This window comes from Oxyura jamaicensis, chromosome 4, assembly GCF_011077185.1.
Source record: "Oxyura jamaicensis isolate SHBP4307 breed ruddy duck chromosome 4, BPBGC_Ojam_1.0, whole genome shotgun sequence".
Taxonomy (NCBI): Eukaryota; Metazoa; Chordata; class Aves; order Anseriformes; family Anatidae; genus Oxyura; species Oxyura jamaicensis.
Window position 1 is genome coordinate 67266896 of NC_048896.1, and position 16339 is coordinate 67283234.

General features: G+C 35.6%; 1 protein-coding gene across 3 annotated transcripts in view; it reads left to right on the forward strand.

The window, feature by feature from the left end:
- Nucleotides 1–16339, forward strand: part of DLC1 (DLC1 Rho GTPase activating protein) — a 286531-nt gene that overhangs the window by 109837 nt on the left and 160355 nt on the right. For all 3 annotated transcript variants that reach the window (XM_035323410.1, XM_035323411.1, XM_035323409.1), the window contains 2 exons: nucleotides 8689–8838; nucleotides 11471–11611. In XM_035323410.1, the coding sequence (XP_035179301.1) occupies nucleotides 8689–8838; nucleotides 11471–11611 (291 nt within the window). The remainder of the gene's footprint in view (nucleotides 1–8688; nucleotides 8839–11470; nucleotides 11612–16339) is intronic.

A 16339-nucleotide genomic window follows, 5' to 3' on the forward strand; every position in this document is an offset into this window, starting at 1 on the left:
TCCTCACTGCATAAATTAATTCTATCCTGTACAGAGCAGATTAACTGGTGACATTTAAAATAAGCATCACGCACTTGGTTTCACACTTATTGAGCCTTAATCCTGGTGTCTTTTCAGACATGGGGTTGCGTGGACTCCCTGAGAGCCACTGTGGTCAATACATACCTGTTGGTATTATATAACTTTCTCTACAAGACTCTAGTTCTTCTGTCAACAGTGATTCCCCAAACTCAGTCTTTACATACCCTCAGCTCTGAAGTTTCTCATTTTCTTTGTTCTCTCTTTACAGATGTCTTCATGATCTCTCCCAGAATACTGAGAATAGTGTTCTTTGCTGGATGTACCTTATCTTAGTTTTCCTTGATTCCCTTTCTCTCTTAATGGCCTTCTCCAGATACAAGAGGGATCACAAACTGTGTTTGGTGGACAGACCTAGTGAATTTCCCACGTAAATTGCTAACTTGAGCAAGATTACAGAAAAGAGAATGATAAATGCAGATTCTTCTGTCTCTGTCTAGATATCTAAATAAATGACTGGATTCTCAGAAGCCATAAGCACTGGACTCATTTCAGTGAGCTGCAGGTTATTACAAAATGTTCCTACATCTTGTCATTCAAGATATACAGATTCTCAGGCAAATCTTGGTAATGAGCTAGTGCAATCTAGTTTTTTTAATAGTCTCTCCGGGCAAATATTTGTAATATTTGTTTCTATATTTAGAAAAGAATGCCAAATTTAAACCTATCATCAATGTACAAAGTCTCTTTGCTTTGCAAATCAGAGTGTATGCATGCATGTGTGTGTTTATGTGGCTATGTATACAAAGAAATATAAATAGACCCACAGGACTTAGAAGAGCAATATAAAACTAAAATAAAAGGCAGAAGCAGTTAAATATTTATATTTTTACCCCCCCCCAAATTAGAAAAAATGTGAATGATAACTTGAAATTCTTCAGGCTAAGTCCTCATGTGGCAAAATTTACAAGATTAAGTAACTAGATAAACCTGCTCCCTTCATCTGATAATTTGTTATAGATTTTGTATAACAGCACATTTCTTCCATAGTGCCTTCTAGTTTTGCATAAGCATGTTTCTCAGAAAGAAAAGCAAATATAGTGAATATTCTGCAGGTTCTTACGTTACCAGAACTCCATAGAATGAATAGAAACTCATCTCCCTCCATACACACAAAAAAAAAAGGGGGGGGGGGGATTGATTAAGATATTATTAGCAAGTGGATTGTGCTGTATTTGCTTGTTCTTTTTATTTTTTATTTTTTTTTCATTTACTGAAATCGCATTCATATTAATGAACAGATAACTTATCTAAAAAGGCTAAATTGATGGTGCAATCCGTATTTTCAGAACTCTTAACACGGTTCGCATGATAACCATCTAAGGCACTTCTATTTCTCACCTGGAGAAAGTCAGAGTGTAATGTGAATTTGTGTTTTTTAATACTTATTTCTGTCTTAAGCCTGATTCAAAGCCCATTGCAATCAGTGGAAAGAGTACCATTAATTTCAGGAGACTGCTTAATACTATAATGGCAATATCTTCAGGTATTGTGGTATAGTATCACTAACAGACTTCATATAAGTATTAACTGTTTTCTAATATTTTCATTGTTAAAGGACAAACTTGGTGTTATATCCTCTTCCCCTGTATTCTTTGAACTGTCTTCAGTGCAGTGTGAAACTGAAAATATTGGGTTCACTTTCTGTTCATAAATAATTCGTTATGTCCAGGTTTAGGCACCATCTATGCCTAAAAGATATTCCAGCAAAGCTAAACAGTATCAACCTAACAGTTTCAATATATTCATTATGAATAGAAAGTTTTATTGCACATCGTAGTCAAGACCTATTGTGGCTGAGTCTGTATTTGATTTCTAAGAAACACCTGTATTAAATTTTACAGTCAGTTTAGGTATACTCACGTATATTTCACTTCATCATTATAAGGAACAAATTAAAACTTCTACTTAGTATCAAGAGATGACATTATAAAACAATACAAATGATCATAATAGATACACTTCTTGAGATTCCCAACGATTTGTGATTAATTTACTTAAATTTTCTCACATGCTGTTCCTTGTAGCTGATATAATTTGGATTTTGGACCATGCAGTCTCCTAGTTCTGATTCCTAATTCGATTTCACTAGATATGAGGACCCATGTGAATGATCATTGGAATCAATTCTTGATTTACCTGAACTATTTAGTTTGATAAATCAAAGAAAAAAAAAAGTGTAAATAAAATCACAAAGACCGGAACAGTTTTCCTGAAGGAAAAACCCTTCCTCTGATTTAACTGCAAAAACGAGACCGTTCTCTTCCTATCAACCTACAAAATAGGCATGCAGTATATAAATGCACAAATATATAAGTGCTCCAACATGTTTGTTTGTTTGTAAAACATACTTGAGCAACAGATATATATCCAGGCAAAATTTAATAATGTTTAGACTCTGGTTTAATTTCTGACAATTAAAATGAAGTCACTATTTGCCTTGTGGTATGACCCTGCTCAATTTACAGCATAATATGAAAGCAATAAGAAGTTCACTGAAGTATTTTGTTGTTGTCTTTGCACAGAATAACCAAATCAGAGGTGTTTTGCAATATTAAGAATGCAGCATCTGTTGTCTTTCACTTGTGAGGTTTTATATAATCATAATATTTTTCCAGTCTGATAATAAGTGCATCTTTTAGCAAGCAGGAGTGGGGTCCGGTAAAGGTAAAAACTTGCCTTTTGCTTAGTTTGTCAGTCATAGCCAGAGTAACTCTTAGAACACATAGTGCCAATTTACAAAATATGAAGAAGAAGGAAATCAGAAAGTAACTGAATATTGTTTACGCTGGAAAGAGCATGATTAATGATTTTATGTTTTCACTATATTTTTTTTTCACCCACTGAAGACGGATAATGTTCGTGTTGTGCTCTGTACCCTTATGAGATTTGATTTTGCCAAATTTTCGTAGTCATAACGCTGACATGATCCTAAATCAGGAATGACTACAAGGAGTTCAGTGTCATCAAATCAGCTACTGTAAACAAGTGTAACTGCAAAGAAAGAGAGCTGGATTTCACCCTCTGTGCTTTTTTTAAACGCTATTTTTAAAATCTTATACATAAGAGTACTTGTAAGTTAAACTTAAAACTGGTTGTTAATTTTAGGTTTGATTTATCTTCTGTTGATTACCTGAATTAGCTCCACAAATTATTCTTTCCATTACTATTGCAGGAGAATAGATATAACATGAATGCAGTAATGACAGACTGCGTAGTCTGTTTTCCGTTCCAGTATCTACCCGTGGTAATGTGACGTTAGCTAGAGGCTGACCCTGCCTGACTTAGTTGTACAATGCAGAGCTGTTGTGTTTCAAGAGCAACCACTTCATGCGTAACTACTGCCTGAAGTCCCTGATGAGTTTAAACAGCCAAGTAATAATAATTCCTCAGATTATTCTGTCACAAGATTTTTGAGTGACTTTCCATTTCATCAATAGTGAATTGTTGAATTTCACTGTTAAAATAACATCTCTGCTAGGTAGTTTATTTGGCCAACATGAAACATGGAGAACTACATTCAAATCTGTCTCATCCAATATAGAGTACAGCCTAGAGGCTGAGTATGTGTTTAGGCGAAAATGTCTGTAGAAAGGAAGTTACTAGGATTTTATTTAGATTAAATTAGAGCATGAAAGATGGCAACTTTATGCAGTGGAAATCAGGTGAAATTCAGGAGACCTTATTTGTGAAGAGCACACGGGTTTGAAAGATCTTGGGAAAGGCTGGGGAAGTGGAGAAGCTTCACCTCACTTCTAGGCCAGAAATCTTTGAGTTCCTGGGATTTTCCAGCTTGGGTAGATTTGGATTTTATGTTCTGTATCACTTTTCAATGTTTTTTCCTCTCTTCCTAAAGAGTACAGTGCTATTGCTGAAGGAAGGAACCATTTATTTTTGTCTGAAACTGTAAACAGCATGCGTTTTATTAAAAGGATGTGTCTTTCAGAAGTAGACTTTCAGATGCTATTATATTGCCTTTCTTTTCCAGAAGGATATGGTTGTGAAAGTCACAATTTCTACATTGTATAGAAATCAAGTGCCTCTGAAGTCTTCACTTCTGCAAATATAACTCCATTATAGGTTTAATGGGAATTAAAAAGTGCATGTTATGGAGGGAACTGTAAAGCAGTGCTACAGAATACATTATGTTTGGAAACATTTAGTCAGAAATTTACTTAAATTTCTTATGAGAAGAATCAGAAAAAAGTTACTTTCCCAAAAACGTGTGTGAATGTGTGTTGACATCTGCATGCATGAGCACACCTGTGCATGCATACATCAGTGTATGTTTATGTTATTTGTTCCATTTTCAGTCTATTCTAAATATTTGTTCAAAATATGATTTGCAATAGTAACCTTACTGTGATCTTTGCTGGTGTCTTGGACTTGAGTCTTGTGTCAAAAAGGAATGGAGTGCTTTAGTTTTCTCATTGTGTTTTAATATTCTCTACTCAGAACACTCCCCTAATATAGTGAAGAATAGGACTCCAATATGGAACTGTAAATTATGAGTGTAAAATTTAGGGAAAGATAACATTTTTAGGTAGTTTTCAAAGCCTGTGACCTGAATGCTGCAGTGTAGAAGGACTGAAATTACACCTTGACTGGTCTCTTTTGTAGGTTACAATCGTCATATTGTACTGATAACACACTTATAAAAGTTGCAATCTTAAATTAAAAACAAACAAAAAGAGGTATTCTGTATTTTTAGAAATACTCTACGTCAGTTGCTGTCTATCCACAAAACATTCAAAATCAAAAATATAATATTTTGCACAAAGAACTTTATATGCAGAGATTGCCAGGTGTTAGTGCAGAGTGTCATTGCTGTAGTGACACCTATTAAACAACCTCAGTTTACAAATTTAAGCACAATGAAGCTTGGTAGCAAGAAGACAAACATTTGAAGACATAAGAGTATGTGGGGGGAAAAAATAGCGTTATTATTTTCAATGACAATATAAACTCCAAAATGGCAAAAGCGTCTAAAAAGATGCTGAATCTCATCTGTAGCTACATTTCCCAGAATATTTTCACTGTATTAGCATTGTGTGCCGATGCTAGTAACACGGCTTGTGAAATGTTTTCCTTGTAAAAATGCTTGGATTTCTTTTAATATGAATCTAAATTTGGGGATGAAATACTTAATTTAGCAGTAATTCTAGCTTCTTTCATTCTGGGAATGACTACAATACAATGTTCTAAACATATGAATACATTCAAATCCAACTAACTCCTTTTTCACAGCAGGGAGTATACAAATAGAAACAACTATTGCTTTTTCCAGTTTGTAAGCTAAAGCGATTCCTCATTTTGTGCAGATGTTGAAAATAAAATCTCCTGACAAGTTTCAAGTTTAACCTACCCTGTATGTTCATCATACATTCTTGAAATGGCTGAAGGCAGAAATTGAGGTTGTAAGGGTCATTTTCAAACAGGCACCTTCTAATACTTAAGTTCTGATTTCATAATGCTAAAGGTAGAATTTCTGTTTAATTTCATAAATGTCATCTATATGATTGTATACTTATTTGGAAAGTAACTAACTGTCAGAGTAGGAAAATGTGAGAGACTGTATGCAAAGGAAATGCTATGTTTTCAAATGAAAACAAATGAATTGCTAATGTCTTGCTGGCTTTAGATCATATCACGCTTTGGTAATAAAATCTCAGAATATACACACAAGGGAGATAGAGAAAAGACAAATAGGCTATAAAGCTCTTGGAAATTTATTAAATAATATCTAGGCTAAAAATGTCTAAACATAAATTAATTTCCTAATAATATTTATTTAGTCTGTTGTATTGAATCTCCAGCTCAAGATTAGCCTTCTTTTATTTGTATATGTTATTTTTGGTATAATTTTTAGGCTTTTATGTACACAATTTAATAGCAACATGGCCAAACAGAAGGAGATTATTGTGATATTCAGTAAACTGTGAAAACAGAAGCTATAGTTAAAATGTTAAAACTTCTCATGACAAAGTTGAAGTCAACAGCAGTCAGAACTACAAACTATTGCTAGGACTACTGAAGAGAATAACTGAATACCATACAGATAATATTATTGTTTCCAAAAGAACTGCTTGCTTGCAAAGTCAGCCTGTTGTGTAAAGCCTGAATATCACTTTGAGCAATATTTTGCCCCCCCACCCCCCGCCCCCCCCCCCTTCATTTCAGCAGATTCTTTCCTAGCATTCTCAATCAAGAAGAGTCAAACAATTTGCTTGGAGAAAACTCCATTTACGTTTTTTCATATTTTTTTTTTTCTTCATGTAAAATGCCTAACAAAACCAAACCAAAACAAAAACATCCATTCATCGCCACTCATTTAGTTGTGGTAGGGCAATTAGTTTTGTCTATCAGTCAGTTATGAATTTTATGTTAATTACCCTTTCCAGTGCTGTATTTTCAACCAAACCTAAGTGGTGTGAATTCCAGCTGGTGACCATTCACAAGTGGTGGTCCCCAGGGGTCACTGTTGGGGCCTATCCTCTTTAATGTCTTGGTTGAGGGAATTTAGTGCACCCTCAGTAAGTTTGCAGATGACACCAAGTTGGGGGAAAGTGTCAATCTGCCAGAGAGTAGGAAGGCCCTGCAGTGGGACCTGAATAGGATGGGTCAATGGGAAGAGGCCAGTGGGATGAGGTTCAACGTGGCTAAGTTCCTGGCCCTGCAGTCTGGCGAAAACAATGCCATGCAATGCTACAGGTTTGGGGGAGGGTGGCTTGAAAGCTATGCAGAGAAAAAGGACCTGGGGGTGCTGATTGATTGCTCACCTGAACCATGAGCTGGCAGTGTGCCCAGGTGGCCAAGAAGGCCAACAGCATCCCAGCTTGTATCAAGAATAGTGTAGCCAGCAGGACCAGGGAGGTGATCATCCCCTTGTACTCTACTCTGGTGAGGTTGCACCTCAAGTACTGTTTTCAGCTAGGGGCCCCTCACTACAAGAAGGACATGGAGGCCATGGAGCATGCCGAGAGAAGGGCTACAAAGCTGGTGAGGGGTCTGGAACACAAGTCCTTCTGACTTTTATAAACTTGGAACATCAATTTAAGATCAGTTAAAATGATGATGCATGGAGTTTCAATGAATCATTTGGGACATTGTGTTTTCAGTTTGAAAGAAAGTAAAATTTAAACGAAGTCACTGATTGCTATGTCATTTTGTGGTAATATTCTCACAGGATCATTCTCAGTTCAGGTTCATCAGGATGTCCTGCAAACACGTAAGCTTTTTCAGCAACCCAATCCAAAATATCATGTTCTAATGAAAAATGAAATGCAGTCTTCTTGGGTTTGGTCTTTGCTATGAACATTACACATAACTCTGCTATGGACTGGGAGATTTGTATTTCTGCTTTTCTAAGATTTGTTTAAGTAACATTTGGTCAATTCTGTCTTCACATATAGACCATGTAGACCATGTTTTATAAAACTGTTTTATCCATACTGTTCCTTTAATTCTAACTGGAGACATTTAATTCATGTTTAGCAAAGTCTTTGTAGCAGTCTATATAAAACTGATAGCAGTTTTTTTACTGCTAACTAAATGGAGAAATCTCTCTATAACGGGAAAAACAGTTTAGTAACTATCAGAACTGGCTAATTTAGGCATTTATATTCCCTACTTCTGGGACACAATGAAGCAATTATAACCCCTTTGTTTCCTTTTCTCAAGAAGGATTTGTAAAAATATTATTTCAAGTGAGTTAATAGAACTTCCCATTTTCTAATTTCCTACTGTGGAAATCTGTACAGGAACCAGTGGAGGTTTTCATATTCCTGAATTTTGGGGCAGGCTAGCTGGTTAACTTTTGTGATAACACTATATAAAAGAAAAAGACAGGGAGGAACTCCTTGAGAACATTATTTACTCCGTCTAATTGAAGACCTTGCTTTGAATTGCCCTTTTGAAGATCATTTTTGTCTCCATCTGATACAAATGGAGCACAGGAAAATAAACTGCGTAAACTAGATGTTCAAAGCTGTCATTTTGATATCCCCTCCCCAGTCAAAGTATCTACTATGCTGTGTTTTCTATAGAGGTAATGTATCTTGTGTGTATCGAGAATTCCCAAGCAAAATAAAAGAAAATTCAGCAAAAAACTACAAAGCATAGTTATGCTGATGTGCTCCAGAAGGAAAAGTAGTTGCAGTTATCCTCTGCCAGACAATGATCTCTTTGAACTTCCTTCTCTCCCATTTCAATCATATACTAACCATTATAATTTGAATTTGTACAAACAATTTAGTCAACTTGGGGTGAAATGTTGGAGGAAAGTTTAGAATCTGTAACTATTTATGTGTACTAAGGAAATGGCAATATTGTCTTTGTATCAAACAAGTGGGCAATTTTTTAAATTGAATTTCTGTTATGTATATTAATTGTTAATATAAAATGTTTGCCAGCAGTAAATCAATTCTTAGTGAATTGATGATACAAAACTCTCTTCCCTGGCTAAAAAATAGAGAGTTTTCTTATTATTATTTAATGTATTTTCATGCCAAATTAAGAAACGGGATTATTTATTCTTTTCAAGTAATAGGCATTTTATTATTTTCAAGTAATACCATTTGAGATTTAGCAATTGTATGTTTTGTTCCTTAGGAAATAACAGAAGATCGGGATCGACCACGACTGGATTCAATGGTGCTGTTAATTATGAAACTGGACCAGCTGGATCAGGATATTGAAAATGCTCTCAGTGCAGGCTCTTCTCCATCCAGCACCCCAACATACAAACGGAGGCATATACCTGTGAGCTTAATCTTTCCTATTGTTCTAAGTAAAATCTCTCTTTACTTCAGTTTTGTTTATTTATTTATTATTTCACTCTTCACATTTATCAGCCCTTTCAGAACTAAAGCTCTGTTTGTAAAGAATTTGTCATGTGTTTTTGATTGTACATGTTTTGAAGGCAGTGGTAGTGACATCCAGTATTTCGTTTCTGACATCCTTTTGTAAATGAGCACTTCAGAGGTTCCCTAGATGAAAGAAAAGGAGGTCCTAAAGATCCAGAAAATACCTGGCTCTCTTGCTATCACTTAGTGTAAACACAGAGTCATCACCGAGTCAGGATCACACAAGTCTCAGAGTATATGTGTACATGTAATTTGACATTAAATTAGATCTAAAAGTAAACATGAGCTACAGGTCTTGCTTTTCCGGCAGGGAGAAGGAATTTTTTGGCAGAAACACACTTATGAAATCCTCTGTTGTTTTAAGAAAGATTCTGATCATGCAGTTTAATTAGTTTAATTAATTTAATTATTTGATTTATTTAAATGAGAGAATTCCTTGCTGAGAGTAGTCAGAAGGGAGATTACACAGGTCACAAATGTGATTGCATTCTTTTTTTCTGAAAAATGTTTACACGTGTAACTGTGAAGAACATGAAATGACTGACCCAAGGTATTCTCATGCAGGCTTCCTGTTAATTTTACCCATATGTGTTGCAGCTGTTTTTCAATTTAAGAAACCTGAGAAATACTGCCCCAAAATGTCTCAGCTAACATTCAGGTTGTTTGTTTTTGTTGGTAGTATTTTGTTTTAAATTATGAGGGATTTTTCCAATTAAAACCAGACTTCATTATTGCTATGTAGTCTAGTAAGTGGTCTGCAGGTGAGAAAAGATGTATTTACGTTTCAGTGGGTTTGGTCAGCTGAATATTAAATAATATATCATTTATATAGGATGCAACATAATTACACTTTCAATAGTTAAATTTATTCTTCTGTAGTTAGTAGTTTCAATAGTTAAATTTATTCTATTCACAGTATCTCCTTGGGCACTGATGAGAGGGGAATGCTATAATACAATGGTAATGTCTTTTCTCCATATCTCACCAATGAGTGCCAGCATTTTAGCTAATTTCTTATAGCAATACAGGGAGTTGGGGCAATCTATATGAGTAAGCCTGCAATATAATCAGGGCCGGTACCTGTTTCCATGCTGGAAAACAGTCCCCATGAAGGACAGCTTGCAACAAATATGGTATATATGGTGTGTGTGTGTGTGTGTATGTGTGTGTGTGTATATATATATATATATATATATATATACACACAGATTTTCTAGGAATTTTTGAGCCTTTGAGTAGTATGAATCAGAAGATTAAAAGGTTTGGTCTTCAGAGCACTTGTGCATTGTTTTCAGTCTCATCTTAATGCACATTTTAATATGATACAAAAACGTGGGTATTAGGACAGGCAGCATGGTTCTGTGCCAAAGCAGTAGAGCTCCACTGAACAGGACCTTCTAAGACCAGCTGTTCCCAAACTGTCTTCTGCAGAGGCATTTCTATGGCTCTGCTGCATTTCCCAGTGCTTCATGTTGCAGAGGACACGCTGGCAGGAACACCCTGGCTTGAATGCATAGTCCCACTTAGAGCACAGCCTTGTTCCCAGTTAATAACCCTTTCCAGAAAATAGCACACTTAAGTACTTGGTGCAGAGGCACCTGTCTAATTGGCAGTTCAGGACAAAACTCCTGAGATACCTCTGCCCCTTATTTCAGCTATTCGAGGAAGGTGGTATTAGGAAACTGAGGTTTAATCTGCAGAGTTGGATGGGGTTAATAGTTCTGCATGCACTGTATTCGCAGGCTGCACCTCAGCTAATAATCCTGACAGTATATGGCTGGTCCTACACATAGCCAGCTCTTTGCCAGATATATGTCACAATTTATCTGTAAGCAATATAATCCCCTACCCTCACTCTACGCAGTAAATCAACCACACGCTATATTTTTACTTCCTCAAAAATAAAATGCCCTATATTTCTTCTTTTTATTCTCAAATAAGGAATGTAACCAGTGTCATTAAAATTAAGGGCATTTTAACCAGAAATAACATTTGGCTGATAAGTGTTTGCTGATTCCAAAAAACGAGGGAGCTGTACCTCTGAATTGTATAAACTGCTGCGTGGTGATGTCATTTCAGCTGTGTAATGGTTTACAGATGTTCACAGAGCTTGCAGTGCTGCCAGAGACAGAAGGTGGGAGCACGCAGGAAATGCTGAACATCAGAGAAAAATGACAGACTTCTCTAGCCCTGAACTGATTTTTCTTACCCTGCATTCTACTATTTAGGGGAATTATAGCTTTGATGTTAGTGAGTGGTGATTTATAATTTCATAACAGCAGCTAATGCAAACCACCACACTGAAAAGGAAAGCAAGAGAATGTGTAGGTGATGGAAAAGAATAAGGAGAATTACAGAGAAGAATAAGGGAAGAAATAGAGAATTAGGCATATAAGTTTGAGTGGTCCTATTTAAACATTTCTGTTATTTAGAAGATGTGAAGATGTAGATTTTTGTTTCATAATCATACTTACTGAAAAGCCTTGCAACTTTTTTTTTTTTTTTTTTTTTTTTTTTTTTTTAAACAGGATGTTGAATCTGGTTCTGAAAGTGGAGTGGATGTTGCTTCAGTAAGTCACTCACAAACAAACTTATCTCCTCACATTCAGACTCCTGACCTAGCATCATCCTGTACAGCAGCCAGTTCTGGAGCTAAACCAAAGGCTGGGGTGAGTATAAAGATTGTGTTTTAACAACAGTCATCATATTTGGTTGCAAATGAAATAGTTATTTTATACTAATCACTAATTTGATTATACAGAAGTAAGCGTGTGACATGGAAAAAAATGGACGAGTAATGCTAGTTGTCTCAAGGTGCATTTTGAGTGGCAAAGAATCCTTAGGCAAAGTAAAAGTTTGACATTTAGAAACCCTGTTATAGGGTGATGACTATAATAAGCTGAGTTTTTATGTGGGAAATATAGATTAATGGAGCTATTGCATTTTACTTTGGAAGATAACGTTTCCTAAAGTGGTGTCACTTGGAACATTTTCTAAGTCTCTTGGAGGATGCAGCCAGTGAAAAAGACAGTTGAACCACATAGCCTGATTTATGATGCCTAAACCCGGTCATCCTAGTCATCTTGAAAGGCTAAACCATTGTGTACTGAAAGCAGAGGTATTACACTACTGAAGGGGGAATGTCATTCTAAGGACAAATTTGGCAAGCAGCTTCACGCATTTGGCATCAAAGGGAAGCCTCTGAGCAGACAGACCCTTTCCTGCAGGTGCCAGTACGCACAGCAGTGATATATTTCCAGAGACACAGGCCTGAGAGTTCAGAGATGGCAAAGAGCTTTCGTCAAGCTGTTAAAAAAGCTAAAGTGCCTTTTGTAAAAACTGGTGAGAGCCTTGAGCAATGCACTCAAAAGGAAGCATTCCTTATTATACAGTACACAGGCAGGTCCTCCAGGTGTCATTTCCACTTTTTCAGTTAAATTCTTGTAAGCAGCCAATGGGACTGCTGTGCATACTCTTTCTGTACATATTAGATGCATGTTCCTGTCTGTTACACAACTGGCTTTTGGGAAACATTGCTCAAGCAACTTGCTGTATAATTTACTCCTCAGATTGGAGGCAATGGAGCTCTCAGCCTTCTGTATCCATTCATAGCTAACAGGAGCACGATCCTACCTTTTGCTGCCATTGTCCGTCTACTGAAGAATCCTTCTTCATAACAGCCATCAGTGTGCACAGAAAAGCTTGAATGTTGAAGAAACTCCTGACATACTTTGTTTCCACTTGCACTTGCTCTTTATGCTCCCTCAAAAAGCAGTGAAATCTAAACTTTTCCAAACTTTTGCTGAAAAGTCTTAGCATAATGACTGCTCCATCTGTTCAATTCTACCACTGCTGGTAACTGGACCAGCAGAAAATCTGGGATAAAATATTAAAATATAAAGTGTGGTTAGCATAAATATATATGTTTATAACAAGTTTATATAAAGTAAAATACAGACAAATTGTCACTTACTATCCTGTAATAATAGCAAGTTAATTAATGCCTTTGACTGAGGCAGTAACAAAAGTTCTAATAAACATTTACATTTAGGATTGTTCATTTGTACAAAAATAAATTCACTTGTAATTTATCATCAGTGCATAACTATAGCAAATAGAGAGCTCTGCACTCTGTCACTGCATACAAAGAAGCACAAATTCTCAAATAAGTACATATGTTATGCTGGAAGGTGATATCCCATTTTGCCAGATCCTGAGAAGAGCGAAGACACTCTCTAAGGTATTAAACATCCCTTTTAAAATTTGGGTTTCTCTGTTAATATTTGGGGAACTCTTACCACCTGGCTTTGCAGAGATGTGAGTCACTTCCTTTGGAGTTAGACAGTACATGTTAATTCACCTTAAATAAGTATTAATTCTTTGACTTTCACTGTGCCGGATTTATCTTGCGGAACACATTTGGGAATAATGTTCTACAATATCCTTTTTAATGTATGTTTAATATATGCGATTCTGAAGAGATCCTTTTTTTTTTTTCTTTGTAGAGTAAATTTGAATATTAAAAAAAAAAAAAACCTCTGCTATTTTGTCGGTTGTACAGCTACAATCCAGAGTCTGCTTTTATTAACATTGATAATAAGTGAATCCAAATTTCCTCCAAACAATTTTTTTCCTGAAGTTTTGCATACTGCAATTTACCACACTCTACAGTGGGATTTGGGGGTGAGCTTTTTTTTACTAAGTGTTTTCAGACAAAGGCCATATTTTCATTTTTATCAGAGTGGGTTTGATAAGTACAAAAAAGTTTGTCGTTCTTACTTGTGTGTAGCTCTCCTACAAACTGGGAAAAACATGATCCTCTCAGATATCTTTTAAAATCATCCTTAGTCCTTACCCTTGTACATCTCTAGCCCTGTTGTTCATCTGGTCTACATGACTAGATAACCTGCTGCTTGGTGCTGGACTGTGATCCCACCCCATACTGGTAGAAAAGAAGCTCCCGTACTCTTCCGGTCATGTTTAGCACTGGGCTCTACACAGAATGAGTTTTTAAAAACGGTGTGGTGAATGGCATTGCCATGAAATGCTGCCCAGAACAGACATCAAGGATGCCTCTGTGCCAGTGATTTCCGTGTAGAGATCACCCATGAAAATCGTAAAAGTGTTGTGTTCTATTTGTAAGGGAGACTCTTGTCATAGTTTCCTTTTTTTTTTTTTTTTTTTTTTTCTTTTTTTTCTTTTTTGTCAGAGTAACTGGTCGAGGAATAGGATTATTCTGCACTGCAAACTCAGCAAGCTACTTTTTAATCCTAGTGTACGGTTTCAATGGTTTTACTTCCTTTTTGCTGCATACAACTGCAGATCTTCAAGGACTCCAGATGCTTAGTCTCCAAGGACAACTTATTCTGTTGTGTTTATTAATAATATGTAAACAGGAGTGCAACTGCAATTAGTTATGTTATGGAATGATATGTGGTATTTTTAAACAAACTACAGCAAACCCTTGACTGCATGAAAAGCAGAATGTACAATTAAAACAAGGCATCTTGTGCAGACTTGGGGGTGTTGCGGGTGGGAATAATAAGGCAGGAAGGTTTCAAATCTAGTCCTTGCTGAATAACTCGGAAAACATAATAACTTCAGGAGACCTTATCTTACAGATAGGAAAATTGTGTATAGATCAACTACATTCATTCAGGATTATTAATTTTTATATGCATTTAAAAACTAAAAAATACATATTCTAACAATGCCACACTGTGCTGGAATATCTGGAAGCAGAATTTGGTGTGATAGTTCTGGTAGAAATGATTCACTCATTGATTAATGAAAAAGCAGGACATTTTAAATTTTCATGGGCAGATTTTAGGAAATCTTAAACAACCTTTCCAGTTGCAGAGGTTTTTAAAATAGTATTATTTTTTTTAATTCAGTACCAAATAAAACCTTATCTGCAAATTAATAGTATGTAATGCTATTAATTAGTAATTATTTATTATTAATTTATTAATAATAAATAATTATTAAATAGTAAATTAATAGTAAATGAGATCAATAGAGTTTGGTCCATAACATAGCAAATAAAACATTCGTATTCAACAAGGTACATAAGTGGTTAGTCCTTGTGAAATATGGATTCAAATGACTGAATAGGTGCATTTCCCAAATCATTTAGGACTGGATAATAAGAAATGTTTCTGGCATCTTTATATTACTTATGTTTACATAGTGAAGAATGTTCATGCATCTATAATTAGCACATGCCTATGTTCTGTTTTTTTTTTATGCACTAGTCTCCAAAATAGAAATTGATTTTTTTAATATTAACTGTACACTTGGCAGGCATATGTCACATGGGAGTTGAAATCAGCTTAAAAAATATGAAATAAACATACTTTTGCCCCAGTGGTCATGAGAAACACTGAAGAATAGGAGTGTCTGGTCTGGATCTGGAGAGCAAGGAATGTAAATATCCTATATGTCATTGCCTTCTGCAAACTAATGCCACACATCTGGGCACTTATAACGTTGATCAACAGTAAAGATCAGAAATGACTGAGTTTTAAATTTGTCATGATTATTATAAAAACAATATGTTGTTACAGAACTTCAGAATATTTTAATAACAAAAGATAAGTTACAATAGCCTTCTCCAGTGTGTAGTTTAAAGTTAACTAATTAAGAAATAAGAAAAGTTGGCTAAAGGACAATAGCAGCTCAGGCCTAAAAGTTGTGGTCAAATTTTTGTCCTTGAACATCTGTTCTGCAAAGCCTATCTATTCTCTGATCAGGTGAAAAAAAAACAGCCGTGATTATTTCCTACTGCTTTTCTTGGCTGTCCTATCCTTCTTGCTTCAACAATGTCCAGCCTAGCCTTAATCATGCTGTGCAAAGTAATCAGAAATCTATTATCACCAGAAAAGCTGGTATCTAGGAGAAGATTGTTTTTCAGATTAGCTGTAATGACTCACTTAAAATGCATTCATTTCTCAAAGTGAGTTTAGGCACAGTTGTGCCTGCGAGTTCAAAATGACCTAGTCTGGCTAAGCACTAGAATGGGATTCAGGTGCAGCTACTGATTTCAGTGAAACCCTGGATGAGCTCGTAAATCCACTTTCACAATTTCTGTTACTGGGTTGAGAAAGAGGTTCTGTTATTTAGATGACAGTTTCGCAAACTGTTCATTTATATGTAATAAAATAATAGACTTTAATGTATGCTTTTGATTCATATTATATTTTAAAACTACAGCTGTTTAGAGAAAGCCAAATCATTCTGTGAATAATAATTTATAGCTTTGTAGATTGAAAAATAGAGTTCATGTTTCTTGCTGCTTTACTGCACAAAATTAAAATTTATGCTAAGTACAAGGAAAACTTGATTTTATAACTAAATATCCCTAAAGAAGAATTATCAGGGAAGTCACTGCTTGAAGC